Raw genomic sequence first — 18,227 nt, forward strand, 5'->3', positions numbered from 1 at the left:
TGGTGAGGCCGCACCTCAATTACTGTGTTCAGTTTTGGGCCCCTCACTCCAAAAAGGACATTGAATGACTCGAGCGTGTCCAGAGAAGGGCAACGAAGCTGGTGCAGGGTCTGGAGCACAGGTCTGATGGGGAGCGGCTGAGGGAACTGGGGGGGTTTAGTGTGGAGAAGAGGAGGCTGAGGGGAGACCTCATGGCCCTCTACAACTCCCTGAAAGTAACAAGCAATAGGACAAGAGGGAATGACCTCAAGTCGCGCCAGGGAAGGTTTAGACTGGATATTAGGAAGCATTTCTTTCCAGAGTGGGTTGTTGGGCGTTGGAATAGGCTGCCCAGGCAGTGGTGGAGTCCCCATCCCTGGAGGTGTTTAAGAGCAGGGTCAACATAGCGCTGAGGGATCTGGTGTAGTTGGGAACTGTCATTGTTAGGTTAATGGTTGGACTGGATGATCTTCAAGGTCTTTTCCAACCTAGACAATTCTGTGATTCTGTGAAATGGGTTACTCTGGACCTACCTTGCAAGGGTCTACCGAAGCAGTAAGTTGAAGATTGTGAGACTGTTCGCAGAAGTGTTTGGGAGAATCCAAGATATCTGCAGGAAAAAACCCTGAAAGTTGAAAAAGCCCAAGTCTTCTTTTATCTGGGTATGGACCTGTAGCCTCTTTGTATTGTTCCAGTCCTTTAAACTGGCAGACAAAGACTTGAATGAGGTCGAGGATGTTGCCTGAAGAAACTCTAAATTTGTCAGGAAGCAGCAAAAGGGAAGCTGCTATTTCGCTCCAGAGGAGCTCTCCTCTACCTCAGAATAAAAGAAGCAGATTTTTTTTTTATTAGGCTGGTGCTGGAGGGCAAGAATCTATTTTCTTTTTAGAGGAGAAGTCCCTTTTGTTACCTGGTGGCAATAGGAAAGAAAGAAGAGTTATTGTCAAATGAAAACACACATAAGATATTTCATAATCCCACAAAAACATCAGAGACTCCTAACATTCAGCATTGACATCCTGCTTTGGGAGCTCAGAGAGCTGCTCAGACATTAGCTAATTACATTTGGCACAATCATCTCATCTTACATGCAGGCAGACACATTAGGTCACATGCTTGGCTGGTATAAAGTTTTTATTTCAGCAGCATGGTTCATGCACTCCAGCTAAGGACAAGCCCTTTTGTTTCCATTTCTTAAATTTAAGAAAACCCATAGCCTTCTATCTGCAGTTCCATATAGTGAGGAAGGACAAAGATGAAGGTTTCACTTTGTGTAACCACAGTTCAACCAGGAGCTCCCAAGCTGCTAAATTAAGACTTCTTTGTTTGCCACAGGGTAACACAACAGCATTGACAACGAAAACTTGACTCCAACCATGGCGAAATGATCCCAAAAGAACAGCAGAATTTGGGTTTCTTAGAACCCATGGAGGGCTGCAAGGAAGTTAGAAGAAATGGGAGCATACAGTAAACAGTGGAGTTGAGGTCTCACAGGTCAGAACGAGACCTCATCCGGCTCATCTGGCAGAAGCAATGCCACCAATTTACTAGATCAGTTCTACAGAGTTTTGGAGGGAAGTTTGCCACTGGATTTTGAGGTGGAGGGAAAGAAAAGCATGGACAGGGGAAAATAAGGCTTCACTACCTGTGCAAATGCTACCTTATCACCACCACATACAGAATGAGAAAGGTGGGAGCACAACTGAACTTTAAAAGCTTACTTTTCTCTGATGGCTGTAAATCAAAGTAATCTGTGTTCTTGGATCTTTTCCTTGAAAAGCATTTATCTCTTGATAATGAGGAAAGGACAAAATAAGGCCATTAATCAGGAACATATTGCACATCGGTGGTCACTGTACTCACCTGGACCCTAAGATGGCATTGTTCCCCCTTACTGCGCAGGACAGAACAGCAGCATTTCTCCCCAGTGGGTCCTCTGGAAGCTTTGACAGGCAGGTAGCAGCTCATTGAGATCATCAGCTTAGAAGGTCACTGGGTCACTGATTCCATCACCCAGCAATTGCGACCCATCAGGAAATACACAGTTAAGCCCAGAGAGGTTCACAAAGGTCACGTATGAGTTCAGGGGGGTCATTCTACTGTCTTACCCAGCAGAGTAATGGCAAACACATGCTAAGGTAATCAGGGCAAAACATACCTTCAGGTGAAAATCTGGGAAATGCATTTAAGGATGCTTGGTTTTTCGATACTGATTTTAATAAAGCAAGAATTAATCCATAATCACAGAATAACTACAGAATAAGCTCAATAAAAATAAAACATCTGAACTACAAAAAAGAATTAATGCAAAAAAAATGTCTTAAACCTTGCAACTACTCTATGCTTGGGATATTTTTTATCAAGGAGAGCTAAAATGAAGAGCAGAGACAATGCTATTTAGATATGGAAATCAGTATATCTGTACCGAGTTATTATACTGTAGGTATTGTTAGAGGACTGTCTGAAGAAATGACATGACCCGTGATGAAAAACTCAGTCTTCATCGTGCATGGATGGATGAGACTGAAATCTGACGGTGTGTCCAAGACATCATACAGGAAGGACCAATAGTATTTAGTTTTTATTTTCTATGGCTGACTACAGCCACAGGAGCACTGTAGAGGGACAAACTTCACAGTTGTGCAAGAGTGGTCAGTGGGACCTCCTTCCCTAGTCGTCCTTGGGGCAGATCTCAACAGGCAGTAGTTTTCTGCTTGAAGACAGTTGTAGCTGGAAAACCACCTCATCTGGCCCTTGGATTAAAAGGTGGAAGACTGTGCACTGAGCGGGGCTACTCTTGTCTGAAACCACTCGCTGAAATCCTCTTCTGGCATCTGCACAATACTTTCACGTACAAACTGAAAGAGAAAAAGGTTCTTTCCTGAGCTTTTGATTTATGTGTAAGAGACAAAACATGTGGGAAAATTTGACCATTGTGACAACAGAACAAATGTGACGGCTTTCTGCAGACAGTTAGTATAGTGCTTCATATCACCAAAACATTTTTAATGCAACTTGCAGAACAGCTGGATATACTCTAAAATGAATTAAAAGGAAAACTCTACAGTCTTTATTACAATTTATATCCTGTATCCTTCCAAGTCAAGCCTTTGTGTTTTAAACTTGCAGCTGTCTTCTACCTACTATTGCAGTACATACATTAAAACAACTCGAAGTTAAGTGAGAACTTCATCTGGAATCTCTGTCAGTATCAGCCAGTTCATATTCAATGATGCTCTTCTACTCCTAAAATGCAACAGTTTCCTTTATCTGTTCCAGTCAGAAGGAGCACCGAGCTCCTCCTTCCTTTGTTGCGTGCTTTGAAAGACAAATAAATAGACAGGAGATCCAGCTATGCTCACATGTTTTTCTATATTACTATTGCACTGTGAGGGATCAAAATGCAAAGGTAACCAAATGGAAACAGAAAAAAAATAGGTCTAAAACCAGCAAGCAACAGAGACTTACATATTGAACATCAAGGCAAGGCTGCCTCTCTGGTTAGTGACTGTGCAAATCAGAGCACAAGACAAAATGGCTATTTTTATAAGACATCAAGAAAATACAGGTAGCTTGACCTTGACACGTTGGGTGCTAAAACCTTTGCCTTTGTAAGGCACGATTAACACTCGATGTATGTAAGACACACAGTAACCTGCTGCCTCTCAGAGATTTCTGTTGGTCTTGTAGATTAGGGGAAGTAACTGTGATGAGAACAAAAAACACAAGGTGGCACCATTGCCATTTTTTATAAGTTAGTGACATGGTTAGACTACACAGTGGTATACGTTCTATGTATATTCTCTTCCCTTTCTCGTGTCCTTCCTCTTCTGCCAATTGCTTCTAGAACAAGAGCTGAGCCCAACTTACGATCTTGAAAAGCAGATTCTTTTTTATTTTTTTCAATGTTGCTGAAGCAAAACAAAGATATCTGCAGAGTTCCTGGATCAGTGATGTAATACTTTACTTGAACAGCTCATGGATGTAACTGCTGGGAATCACAGGCCTTTTCAGGGCACAAGAAGTTAATGTTTCTCTTCAAGTGTCCTAACAATTTATGACAGATGCCACTTTTACTGTGGCAATAAATAAATCAACAATGACATAATAATAAAATTATACTGATTAATAATCCAATACTTGTCATAACGTCTTTCTTCTGAGGAGTTCAAAGTGCCTCGTAAAAGGTGAATGGTAGCATCTTCATTTAGTGAGATCCTGAATTATTTCATCTGGTAACTTTCCACTGCATGAATTTCACCCATAGGTGCCTGCTCTCCCCACCCTCATCACACAGAGAATCAAGAACTAAACTCATCTCACCTCCACAGCTGAAGCAATTTCTGGAGAACACAGCTCCCACACTTGTAGATCAGCCAGAGCCTTAAGAAAGGTGTCTGGATGAATTTTCAAGTCAGGAATCTTGCCATATTTTTCCAGTTTCTTTAAGATTTTCTGTACATAATGGTCACTCTTCACAGACTCCGGGAGTCTGGCAAGCAATACAGGAAACCTTTAGCAGAAAGAAGAACAGCAATAAAAGAGAAGCCAGAGGAACAAATGCATATCTGATTAATAACTCTGGGTTTGCCTGGCATTTCTGCCACTTCACCACCTCCATAACTTCCACAGAAAAAATGGCTCTTTGGGGAATGCAATACTCAGTGTAATTCTGAGTGAATAATGAGAAAGGGCTTCACTTTATTGGACTTGTGCACCAATTCCCTTTGCAGAGCACTGAAATAGATGCTTCTTCATTGTTCATTTAAATTTTGGATGACAAACTTGGGTGTGAAAGGAAATAATAAAATCCTAACAAATGTTTTCATTTTACTACAGATTTGTCCTCTTCATCTTTTCTCTATTTATTTTGTTTAAGGCTCTACGGATTTTCCAGTGCAATCAGTGCCTGATCTGATATACTTTCTGATTCTCTTTACTATCCCTGTTCCCTGTGCTATCATCATTCTCCTCTCTCTATGTGCTGACATAAATCTCCCTGATGTAAGTGCACTGTAACATGCAGTCTTTACCATTTCACTCTGAATACAGAGATTCAGAAGGAGAATTACACATTACAATAAAAATAAAATTATTGTGAAAAGACTGCATTTTTTTTTTCCTAATGTTCCGTATAAGTTCTGCAGTGTTGCTTTGGCAGTCCTGAAGACTGATGTTCCAAACCTTTCTATACCATGCATGACTGGGGTGTGCTGTGGCTTTCATTGCAAAGGGCTGAGGCAACACATCAGCAGGAAGAGCTGCCTCCCTCCAGTTTAGGATGCATGTTACTGGAACAGCAGGAAAGGGGTGAGGAATTTCCTCCTTAAACCAGTAAAAAGGGAAAGATGTAGGTTCTCATCTTCACTAGGGCCAGTTCTACACTCAGTAGTACACTGCTGGTATGGGCATGGCCAACTCCTTATTATCACTGACTAGATTACCCAGGTTACCATAATCGTGTCACACACAGGCCTTTTATAACCCATCCATGCATTACGATACTTTATTTCAGAAACGAAGCTATGTTTAGTGTACTTACATTGCACTGTTCATATTTTATATTATTTTTGGGTTTTCTCACTTCATGAAAGAGATAAGACAACTCGACTGACAGCATATACTAGTAAAGTGTTCCTACTGTGACTCAGCTTTCTTGGCAAGGCAGTGTTTGCAAGAGTATGGGAAAAAACAGCCCTATTGTAATGAAACAAGTGGTATGGTGAAAGCAATTTCTCTGTCATGACTTGTGTCTCCACAAGGGGGTTGACCAGCCTTGTCAGAGATTTCCCTCTTCATATCCCTCATGGATAGCACTTGCAGAACAGGCCTGGCATAGAAAGCTGTACTTGTCTAACTATGCTGGCATAGTCAAAGCAAGACAGCCTCCTCACTGTGGAAGCACGATTTTCATATGAAGGAACAGTGGACTTGAAGTACTATTCTTGCACTGGAGGAAAAGTAAAAAGCCACATTATAATATAGTCTCCTTTATACTCATGAAGCTTTGTCCAAATTAAGGCTTCTAGAGGGATTTAAAAGTATAAAAGCAAAACCACATCCACTCCAGTTTTAGGGCCTATTTACATGCCAGATCTTAAATTTGGGGGACAGCTGGAGCATATATGTTTGAAAGCTAAAACCAGAGTTCTGATAGATAGGCCGAGACTAGGTTTATTCATTAATGCATGACTGATGTGTTCCTGATGTGTCCTAGGCCACCTGCATTTTGGACCTGAGATTAGAAATGGACTTTTCGTTATCTCAAATTATGAAGGAGAGAAGGCTTACTAACAGAGAGCAAAAGAAGGCAGGTTGAAAAAAACTAACCAACATTCCATGCAAGTTTGCATACTCTGTAATCCCAAATCCAAGGAGTTCTCATGGACGGGGCAGTAGGGGACATGCTGTGAGCTTGCTGCGGTATTCTGGTAGGCTATTCCTAGTGTGTATCTGGAAGTTGATCACTGGATACAGCTAATATCCTTTCAAACATAAACCACTAGTAATCTGCAGATTTGCTGTACTGGGAAGCATTTAGGTGATTACTCGCTCTTGTAAGTGTTGCAGTATCATCCATGTGCAGTTCAAACACTAGCAGGGAAATATTTTTCTTAACATGGATGGACAGGTAGAGTCAAAGTCTCCTTTGCCATCAGTTTTAGCACTGTGAATGTTCAGTTCAGTAAGAAGTTGTGAATCTAACCTGTGTACATTTATGCAATCTCTCCCATCTGTAGGGTACAGTGTGTTTTACACACTTCCTGGTGGAATAAGTCTCCTATAAAGCTGCACACTGGGAAGGGTATGCGCATGCAAGGACTGAGTGCTTTTTGCCCAGCATCACTGGAAAGGAACTCTTCTCTATCCCCTTTCTTACCGTTTCCAATTAACCTATTTGCTGAGCAGGCTGAGATCTGCTCCTAGAGATCATATCTGTATTTTTGTTGCTACCAGTTTGAAAAGCCTGCATTTGCAGCAACTGATTCAATGGTTTCTAGTGATTCTTGGCTTTGGGGAGAAAAAAGGAAAAGAAAAAAAGCTTTTTGTACTGAAGACAGAACTCTGGGACCCTGGCCACATCATTTGAACTGAGGATTTCTGTGCCTCCTTACCACTTTAGTCCACCTTCATCATGTTCTCTTTCGGCTCTCATGCTCAGCCATCTTATTCTTTCCATGTCTCTTCTGAAATACTTCAATTGTTTCAAAGCCTCATATTTGTGATAACATCGCTCTTCCTGCCTCCTACAAAAAAACTCTTAAAAGTTAAAGCTGTGTTTTAAACATTAACATACTTCTGCATAGTTAACTGGGAAGGTACTAAGGATGGCAGAAAACAATGAATGAGAAGAACACATTCTGTGTTCAGTCTGTGGACACTAATAACAATTTTTGCTTTTGCAGTGTTCTGTATACATTAATATTTCTATAAACATTAAAAAGTGTTTATGTTTTATATTAACTCTAGGCTGGAGGTAAGAAACAAACTTCAGAATCAAAACATTTAAACTAAAATTCAACCTCCACTTTCTATCAGGTATCCACTGCTTAAAACCAAAGAATACTGTACAGTGATTTAGGGTAAAATATTACTTAAAATACAACAGAAGAGATGTGAAATATAAAGTGACCTGAGCTCGAATTTTGACCCAGAGATTGGACTCATGTATGCATTCCTACAAAAAGTACTACTATGTTTTAGCAAAAATAAACAACTGTTTTTCTTCCCAATAAATTACTTATACTGTATCCTGCCAAATTGAGGTTTGATCTCCAAATGCTGATCAAACAGAATATACTTGTGTGGCTGTATGGAGAATGGTAAAATAGCTGCAAATAATAAGTTTCCATCTGACTTGTCCTTCCATACTGTAGGATGCTGGAATGATTAGTTCCTTATGCAGTCACAGCAGCTACTCAGGGAAGAAAACAAGGACCCAGATCCTTAGAGACAAAAAAAAAAAAATGTAAGTATGAAATGGAACAGAAGAATGGAAAGAAGTAGGAAGTGAGGGGGAAAAGCAAACTGTACCTATAACAGCCTTCAGAACAGCAATGTAGAAAAGGATCTTGGGTTTGATGCTTACTGAGACAAAAGAATTTGCACAATCCCAGATGAATGCTTTCTGGGTGAAAGGAAAAGGATGACAGGCCTCAGCTGGTCAACAAGGTAGAAATGTCACTAATCTGGGAAGAGGCCTTGAGAGAGGACACTGAGAAGAGTCAAAGTAATGCTGAAGAACAATACAGTGATCTCTGAACTGAAAACACAAGACAGCCCTACAGATTGTATGTAGACTGAATCTATTCTTCTGTCTTTGGGTGAAAAGGACTAGGATGTCCAAGGTAAATATATCCAATGTTTTCAGCAAAAGCATTTCCAGAAAAGTCATTCAGAAATACCCCAAAACACTGCTGTAAATATTTAACCTGTAATACATTTTTTGTACACAGACAGTCATAAAACTTTCTATCATCATCCCTGTATTCTTATTTTAATGTCAATCCATACAAATGCATCTTTAAAAGGCCTGAAGACAAGTGCTAAATCTGGTCAGAAGCAAGGTGTGTAGTGTTTTAAGAGTATACAGAAAACAGTCTCTTCCTACCTCTCAAGGCTCACTAGGGTATCATGTAAACAACAAGCTGCTTCTTCACGTACTGCTGTGAACTTTTGTCTCATATCGGCACACAAGTTAGATTTGCTTTTAATGAAAGAGCTGATATGGCAGCAGCAACTAAAACAACACAAAAAACGGGAATTAACACCCTGTGGCAACCATTGGTGGTAAGCACCTGTGTTGCTCAGAACATACAGCGATGTGAGCCCACATAAATTCTGAGATCTCCTTGTTCTCAGTAACAATCCAAATTTAATATAATTTACTTTTTTTTTTTAAATCCATCAAATTTATGAAAGAATTTGATTAATACAAAAAATTGTAAAGAATATTAAATTTGGATTTTTACCATCTTTACAGTCACATCCTTCCAGGAAAGTGCCTTTGCATTGCACTGAAATGTACTACATGTGCTGCAAGGTTTCACTGGCCTGCTCTGGTCTCATGTAATAAAATGCTCCCTGACATTTGCATGCCAAATTCTTTTCACACAGAGCTGAGTTTATACAGTGTATAATGGTGCTTCAAAACCAGATTTGTACCCTTACCCCCACCTTCTGGGCCTCTGCTTCCTTGGTAGTATACTCTCTTGGTCCTTAACGAATGGCATGTTTACTCTGTAGTTCTTCTGAGCCACTGGCAACAAACTAAGACATGACAAGGTTTAAAATAGCGTACAGAATGCTTTCTTCAGAATATGAAAAATTCTAAAGGTGCTGATAAAACATTCTTAGTATTACAGACTTGCTGGAGCTATCTGGGTACAAATTTTATTTCTCTTGACCTCAACTCAAGGCGAAAAAATGCTCCAGCAAAGTCTAATTGTAAGAATGGTTTTTCATGTTGAGCTCACAGCTGTGGAAACCACCACTGAACTGAGTAATGAGGGAACACACCTAACATAAGCTTAGCTGGAAATGTTGTAGAGAGACTACTGAAAAACGCAATGGTAGAACCAGAAACAATTCTACAGGAGTAAGATAGAACATCGCTTTTTCTACAAAGCTGCTGGAGCATAAGATCTATTCTGTTTGCAAAAGCAAGACCCACAGGGTATTTTCCAGAGAATACATACTGCTTGTACAGCAGTAAAATGGGCTATTCTGCCACCCACACCAAAAAATGTAAACATCATCTGAATTTACTGAATGCTGGATTTAGTTGGTCAGGGGGGAAAAAAAAAAAAAGGCATAAGCTCTGTCCCAAGGAGTTGCTTCTCCTAGTCATTCAGAAACCATCAGGCAACGTACCACTGCAATCCAATCTTCTTAACCATATCCTCTTGTTTATGGACATCTTTTGACACCTCTTCATGTGTTATCCGGGTGACTTTCTGTAGGGCTGATAAAAAAACTTCTGTAAAAACATGCGAACTCAATAGTGCATTCCTCTCTTCCTTGCAGAGAGGATGCCATATATGCTGGCCTGAATGAGACATCCTAAAGAAACCTGATACTTAGTATTTCAAAAAAATTGAAGTTTCTTCTGAAAAAAAGCAGCTGGTTTAAGAAGTTTCAAGATACCCAAATACAAATGCACCCAATTCATTAATTACTTTTGAAATCACTTTTGAAAACATAAGCTTTGTTCTTTCAGCTGTAAAAAAACCCAACAGATCAAGTAGGAGATACTAAATATTTTTACATTAGATGCTTATAAGAGTAGTGTATTAGAAAAACAGGTAGATTTGAACAATCTATGCAGAAAGTCTATTTTCAGTTCCTGTACTGTGTTGTTAGCATTCTACTGGCATAACTGTCAAGTCTTCTGAATTTCTAAGTCTACTGTATCACTTTGCCATTCTCCTTTTAAATGTCATGCGGAATTTAATACATTTAACATGAACAGGTATCTAATTACCTCTCTCTGTCTCCTTATCAGCATCCACTAAAACTTAAGATGTGTCCTCAAGTAGCCCTTCATTGGCTATAGTTTCACGATTATCCAGATCTCTCTCACTAATAACACTCTTTACTTTCTCTGCCTTCCACTGTAATGTGAATGCTTATGTTCTCCTCTCCCCTGAATACCTAGAAAGCCAATTTATCTCACTGTTTTCCTTCAAATTCACATCTTTGTTTTCATTCCCACTGCTGTTTCATTCCTGCTTTGATGCCAGACCCCTAGAGAGACACCGAGACGGCCATCTTCTCTGTGTTATTCCCTCCAATCACTCATGCAGTAAAACAACTGTCACACTTGTTATTAAAAATCCCAGTGTTAGCTGTCAAATTGTAAGTTATCCTCTGAGGTGCTCAATATGTCCTACATGGTAATAATTGACATTTTACTGAGCACTCAACACCTTGAAGTTGTAATATCCAAATTCAGAAGCTCCTTTTCCTACTTTTTTGGGAAGCATCACATACAGTATAATAGAAGATGACTGCTGAATGTTGACTGTGTTAAATAGCAGCACAAACTATTTCTACTTGTTAAAAGTACAGATTTGAATATTATACCGTGAATTTATAAATGTAAGACTTGGATGGAACAAGTTGCTGGGCATCAGCTAATGGGCTAAAATTTTAAGAACCGTACTTATAATGAAGATCCTCTAATAGCTGTGGCCAGGTGAGTTTCAAGAGTGCCAAGGTCCCTGTTGGAAACTCCCAAGTTCTAGCACTGACTGGTTCTAATGATGGCTCCACTGTGCCCCTTACTAGTCTCAGAGCATAAGCCTGTAAGATGCTGGCTACGACACTGAACCTTCTAGAGCTCTAGAGCTGAGGAGCAGTTTGAATACAAATGCTGACCCCCACAGGGTCTGGAACCTGACATCAATACGGGCAGGGAGCCTCTGCTAGAACTAAGGATGCACTCAAATCTCATCTGCTCTTTGCATGCAGCATCAGAACCTTTTTTAGAAGAACACAGACCTTTTCTATTTATGTTTACCATCTGGACAGATTGAGTAGCTGAATATCTGAAACCCATCTACTCTGCACATAACGGTGCTTTGGGGGAAGAGGGCTATACTAAGCAGTGGCTGCATTTGATGTTTTCTCCAAGATCAGTTGAGTTGTCTAAAGCCAGCCCTGTTGGCAGATTTGGGAGGGAGATGACAGGAAGCAAACCGGGGTTAGTACCACAAAGATAGAGCTCCTCTTTTTGGCTGATCAACAGAAACAGAGGGCACCTCTCTGCCCTCCATTTTGTAGCATTAGAACCCGTTCCAATTCTCCATCTGGAGAAACTGGGAAAACAAACACTCAAGCTTGTCCATATTCATAATATTTTTGAAATATTAACCTCCACAGCAGTGAACGAGTCAGACATTAATTAGAAAAGAGAAAAACAGCAAAGAAGAATGTAGTGATTTCACCTGACCTTGATTTCTATACCTTAGTAAATCATCTGTGAAATGGGGTACTAATATTCACCTGTTTTGCAGGTAAATCAATTGAAAAGACAATGATCAATCCCAAAGAAAAGCCCCAAATTCAGGTGTAAATTTTATAATGAAGACTCTTTGCAGAAATATTTATACCTCTTCTTTTAAAATTATGTGTTTGACTGAATTAAAAGCTGAACTGCTGGCCAGAAAGCTTTGGAGATAAAATCCAGTTAGTGTTTAATCTCTCAGATACAGGTCTCACATTTTACTTCACAGCGTGAAGAAAATCTATGTAATTTGAACTGATCTGCATACACACATTCTTCATTACACAATAACCATGAAAAATTAGGTTTACATTTAGTACATTTAGATCCCATAGTCTCTGTCTGCACAAAAAGAGATTTTTTAAAAATGTGATGAAGGAAGCAACCTTAGAACACTAATCTGCTTTGTAAAACCTTTGACTGATTAGGTGAGGACTGAATGATAAATGAGACTACCTCAGCAGTGACCCATTGTTACACCGCAGCTGCAAGGACTGCAGTTTCCACATTTACCTTTGTCAACATGATGTAACATTTAAACTTTTGGACTAGTACAGGTCCTCACTCAGCCAACAGCACTGAAAAATCAAATTTGTATAAGCAGACATTCTACAGCAGCAGTCCCCAAACAACAGCATTTAAATTACAGTTCGACAAAAGGCTTTATATTGAATTATGAATTCTTTCCTTAAAAGAAATCTTTCTGTAAAATTCACACTCACCTATATCTGCTAATTAGCTGCCTATTACAGGACCTCCTTCCCACTTTTGAAATATATATATATGGATGTGTGTGTGTTAGGGTTGTGTGTGCTCTCAAAATCATGTCTGTATGAGTTACATGAAGCTTTGTGAATTTGGGGTATAAGGCTACAGGGCAGCTGTACTTGTAATGCATTTCTGATTTGTCCTTGAAGCATCCTATAATCGGAATCCTGGATTAAACATGATTCTAGCAGCTTCCCAATTCATTACAGAATTCAACCTTTGCTACAGAGCTGCCCTGCAGAAGCTAACTTCCCATATTTTTTAGAGCTAGGAACATAATCCTTGAGAGGACCAGACTGGTAAACTCAGGCCAGTCCCCTGAAGTCATGGGCAATCATGTGATAGCTGTTGCTCCAAAGGGTACACTGAGCATCCTTCCCATACCTCACACATACTACAAGATAATTCCTTATGTCCCACAGAAAACGGAGGCTCCCCAGCTGTTACAGCTCTCAGTGTTATTTTCAAATCTCATCGCAGGCACAAACCAATTGTTCACCTACATCTGTAAACAAACTGCTTGCAATTATAGCTTTGAAGTCTCCACTACTCCCATTCATGTCACAGGAAGGCCATTCCTCTGTGCTCAGCGCCACAGGCAGCAGCAGCTGGGCAGGTAGCATATGATATGCTACCCAACATATCCATCCAGCTTCTGTCTGTCTGACCCAGAGAATGTGTACATTCTTTTACATTTAAGAGCAATTAATTGTTTTTTCTTCTATTCATTTAAATTGCTTCTGGACTTGAACATACTTCCAGCAATATATTGTAGCAAAGAATTCCTGAGTTTAATCATGCATTGCATGAAAACACTTCCCATTGCTTTTAATTTTCTGTCAAATAATTTCATTTGGTGTGCCATAAATCTGGTGTCAAGGGAACTTGTGAATAACCACTCTCTAATCACTTCTTTCCATGCACTTCATGATGTTACAGAGATCCGTCATAACCTTGTATTCAGCTGTTTCTTTTCTGTGCTGAAGAGTTCTAGTCTATTTAATTGGTTCTCATCTGGAAGCTCTTCTGTGTCTTTAACATATCTCACCACTTTTTTGCCATCAAACTTTACTACTTCTGATACCAGCCTGTCTGAATTGGAAGGAACGGAACTGAACTGAAGCAGCACACACAAGACATCTGTATTTTTGCACAACGTGTTTTCTGCTTTGTCTTCCACTTCATTCTTAGGGTTCTTCTTGCCTTTTTGAGAGCTACTGAACAGTCACAGAAGTATCCCAAATGACTCCAAGAGCTCTTTCCTGAGTGGTAATTTAAGAGTCTAGCAGGGCATGATGTCAGCCTAATAATGGTGATATAAATATCAGTTGAAAGGTGATTATCAGTACTAAATGCTAGCATGCTTTTCTGGTCCAGCTTTACTTAGAAGGAAGGGAAAAGACTTAAGATTACCTAGCTTTGTACTGAAATGCATTGCAGGCTAACAGATAAACTATTCTGTCAGGTCTATCAAGCACAGGTAATCACTGATGGATGAGTAGGAGGAATACAGATAAGAAACTCCTAAGTTAAACAGAACCCCCTAAATTAGACAGATACATATTCAGTGGATCAGTTGGTTATGGCAGAGAACAGTTTCACCGTCTTCGCTGCCTGTTGGACCTTATAGATGTGGATGACAGTCTAATTATACAACTACTGTAACTGAATATTAATTAAAACTCTTTACTTAATAGTCACAAGGGATTATACTGTCTTTAAACCAATTTGCTAATAGGGAGGGCACAGAGAGACTTGTACAAAGTTCCATATGCCTGAAGAGAAATACACTGGTACGTCTTGCAGTGTCTTTGACGTAGGTTCTCCCTAGTAACACCGAACACAAATCCATTTGATACTGGCAGTCAAGAAAAGTGACTTACATGGGAAAAGAGGTGGTTGTTCTTTAGCTTGTGCTGACTCACTCATAACATCAGATGAAGCGACATTAACCTTGATGTTGTCTTCAGAGCAAAGCACAGTGGAAGTTTCACTGCCACGAGGGGTTTGACCACGGGGAGATGACTGACTGCTAAGCTGAGAGATATGTGGAGTAGATATCTTGTTTATCTTCCTGCTAAGTGGATTGTATCGTGCTTTCCAAGCCCATTTCTGTACACAGAAGAAAAAACGAATAGAATGGAGGGGTTTTCTATAGTGATTTGACAACAAAGAATCATATTTCTGTAACTAATTCCAATATTAGATCCTTCTGGTCCTCCTGTAACCTCACAGATTTTTCTCCAGTGACTTCAAACAAGCTATTGATTTCTTGGGTAGGACCTCCTCCATTTTGTTATCTTTCTTCAATACTCCTCTGCTATAGCATTAATGCCAACAGATTAAGGTAACTTGTAAACAAGTACCACCGAAGCTGTAGAGAGGGCTGCTAATAGAGCAACCTTCTCATGTACAGGGAAGAATAGGTCAAAGTGGTTTGATAAATGTTCGGGTCTCCTCCCACCACCCAGTAACTTGGCAAATGAATTTCCTGTGTCAGGAATGTAAAACTGAGTCTGAAAGCAGACTGAATTCTGCAGGTTTGATAATCAGACCAATATGTATTATTTAGCAAGTGCCCCTGAAGGAACCCAATATTTCCACTAGAAGTTTCATGTCAAATATAAAAAGCAGTCTTCAAGTAATATTAGTGTAAATGACAAAGGAAATTGTCATTAATTCAGGGAGGAAAAAAATAAAAGCCTCAGCAATGTAAATGCTAAAAGACACATCAAGACTGACACGCACTTTGGTTTCTTCTGCTCACGTTCATTTGGACCTAATTTTAGAGAACTGGTAAAACTGTATGGAAAAAACAGAACGCCTCATATTTAGAAACAACTCTGTTATGTGACTTGCTAACTTTCCCTCTGTTTGCTAACAGCAGGAAGAATATTTGCATAAAAACACAATCTTTGCCTTTTAAAAGTTTCACAACTTTTACTGCTTATTCCCCAACAGAAATCATAATCTTCTATTGAATCACTTTAATTATTATGTCATGAGGGTATGAGCTGCAGTATATGAAATAACAAGAGCAAATAGCCTGCATGTAACAACAACTCATATTTCTAAGAGTGCCTCACCTGGGGTTCTAAAAGCAGTTTACAGAATTTGTTTAATTTAGCCTTATAGGGGGCAAAGCAAGGAACTAAAAGCTTAAGCAAACTGCTGAAGATCAAAATATAAGATGTGTTACAGAGCGAGAAACCCACTGGTTCTTTATTGAGTTCTCCTGGTTGTACTCCTAAGCATCACTCATTCCCCCTTCATTTTCCTCCAGTCGCTTCAGCAGTTTCAAAAAGAAAAGTTTCTCTGTGGTTTCAGAAAGATAGTAAAACAGTTACCAAGTGTTAAAGATAATTTTATAATGTTTAATTTCCTCTCAGGTATTAACTTTATTTTTCTTCTAAAAGACTTTCATCCAAATGGCTTGTTTTCTCCTTTCTTTGGCTTTGCTTTGAATGTGGCAAGTGTATCTGATTTCTTTAAAGGCCTCAACAGTTGGCATTTGTTTCCAAATTTATCTTTAAATTTTGTGTAAAAAGGCAACCAAACAAATAATGACTAGAACTTACTAGAATAAGGCCTCCAGGCTACCAGTCCAAAATCTCCATGTGACTGAAAAAGACCTATTTGTGTGAACAAGTACTGCTACAGGACTCTGGGTCATAAAAAAGGGGCAAATGCAAACAAGAGGCTAGTTATGTTTTAGCTGAATATTGAATTCTTCCCACACTAGTACTTATCACTAAGACCAAGCTACGGTTTCAATCAGCTACATACTGCTCTTCCTATTACCTAGTATCAAATTGTTTTACTTCAAAGCCTAGACACACAAGTACTCTGCAGTCACAGAGCATAAAACATGGTTTCACAGAGTTCAACTAAGCAACAAAACAAATGCTTGAAAAGTTGTGATTGGGTCCTACGGAAGAAAGTTACCTTTGTGTTTGTAATAAACAGCTCCCACATGTGTGTTGCTAACTTTTCCTCCTCGATTTCTTTTACTGTTTTTTTACAACCACCAGGGTCCCTAAGTGAAAACAATTTAATTAGTTTTCTATTTTGAGAGTCTTGCTTTTATTATAAGTTCTTTTAAGAAATGCAATAAATGGAGTGTAAATGGTGGCTGACTGCTACTATGATGTATATCTTTGCTTATAAGAAATGGAAAGGGAAAGACAGTGCAAGGTGTATAAGCCATGATTAAGTTATAGTCACAAGTGAAGAACCACCTGAAGAAAGCACAGTCATTCTACAAACTATGATGCGTGTACTGGGCCAGATTATGCTCTCAACTTCCTCTGTGCAAGTACTGAAGAATTTTGTCCAGTATAGCAAGATTTTATGGATAGAAATGACAAGCAGGTTCATATGAGTTTGATTTTTCAGTGCTGTTGGCTGAGTAAGGACCTGTACTAGTCCAAAAGTTTAAATGTTGCATCATGTTGACAAAGGTAAGTGTGGAAGCTGCAGTCCTTGCAGCTGTGGTGTAACAGGTCACTGCTGAGGGTAGTCTCATTTATCATTCAGTCCCCATCTAATCAAAGGTTTTACAAAGCAGATTAGTGTTCTAAGGTTGCTTTCCTTAACCACACTGAAAAAAAAAAATCTCTTTTTGTGCAGAGACTATATCATCTAAAGATAAGCCTAATTTTTCCATGGTTACTGTGTAATGAAGAATGTGTGTATGCACATCAGTTCCAAAGACACTGAGGGAGAGGAGTGGTGGTTAGAGACAGCAACAGTGAGCAGAAAGGAGTATACAACAAGAGATTGCACTACTTCAGAACCTGGAAATTAATCCAGAGCTTTATGCATTTATACTCTGCTGTCAGCCTGTATCCGTGAGACTTGCTGACAAACTGTTTCTTTTATCCCAATCTATTGGTTTGTCCTCATATGTAAAGGGGTGAAAAACCCATCCACAATACATACTGGACTGATTTATCTCCTCCAATTTATCAGTTTAATTCTATATAATGCTACTCTGCCACCTCTGTTATACATAGGCACAATTTGTCTTGACAGAGAATATACAGAGAAAACAGAACAGCTTTGAAGAGCTCTGCACTGCAAATCACAGCATAAACTGTTCACTGTTTTACCAAACACTCACGAATAACGTAAATATATGTTATGTCAACATGATTACATTAACTAAAAATGTTGGGAACTTAAATTAATATTTACTTTTAACAGTATAAAAGTGCAGAAGCAATGCATCTTTTACAAATACCCGTCACTGTCATACATAATTGATAGAATAAAACCAGCCACTAAATATCATTTAATAGCTGGCTTTGTTCTGTAATTATAATGTATATGGAATTCCTGTTGAGTTGACTGGGATAACCCTGCAAGGGAAGGCTATGGGAATATACATACGTCTATTACTACATGGATTTAATTTGCATAATTATTAGCCAAAAGAGAAAAAGGAAAGAAAACACAACTAAATTTGGCTGGG

General features: G+C 39.2%; 1 protein-coding gene across 1 annotated transcript in view; it reads right to left on the reverse strand.

Moving 5' to 3' along the window:
• Nucleotides 1–2,188: 2,188 nt before the first annotated feature.
• Nucleotides 2,189–18,227, reverse strand: part of CCDC60 (coiled-coil domain containing 60) — a 64,293-nt gene continuing 48,254 nt past the window's right edge. The window contains exons 7-14 of the mRNA XM_074843933.1: nt 16,700–16,790; nt 14,638–14,866; nt 9,853–9,943; nt 9,157–9,249; nt 8,591–8,719; nt 7,095–7,226; nt 4,303–4,492; nt 2,189–2,837 (exon numbers count right to left, since the gene is read on the reverse strand). Of these exons, the coding sequence (XP_074700034.1) occupies nt 2,739–2,837; nt 4,303–4,492; nt 7,095–7,226; nt 8,591–8,719; nt 9,157–9,249; nt 9,853–9,943; nt 14,638–14,866; nt 16,700–16,790 (1,054 nt within the window). The 3' untranslated portion in view covers nt 2,189–2,738. The remainder of the gene's footprint in view (nt 2,838–4,302; nt 4,493–7,094; nt 7,227–8,590; nt 8,720–9,156; nt 9,250–9,852; nt 9,944–14,637; nt 14,867–16,699; nt 16,791–18,227) is intronic.

This window comes from Strix aluco, chromosome 18, assembly GCF_031877795.1.
Source record: "Strix aluco isolate bStrAlu1 chromosome 18, bStrAlu1.hap1, whole genome shotgun sequence".
Taxonomy (NCBI): Eukaryota; Metazoa; Chordata; class Aves; order Strigiformes; family Strigidae; genus Strix; species Strix aluco.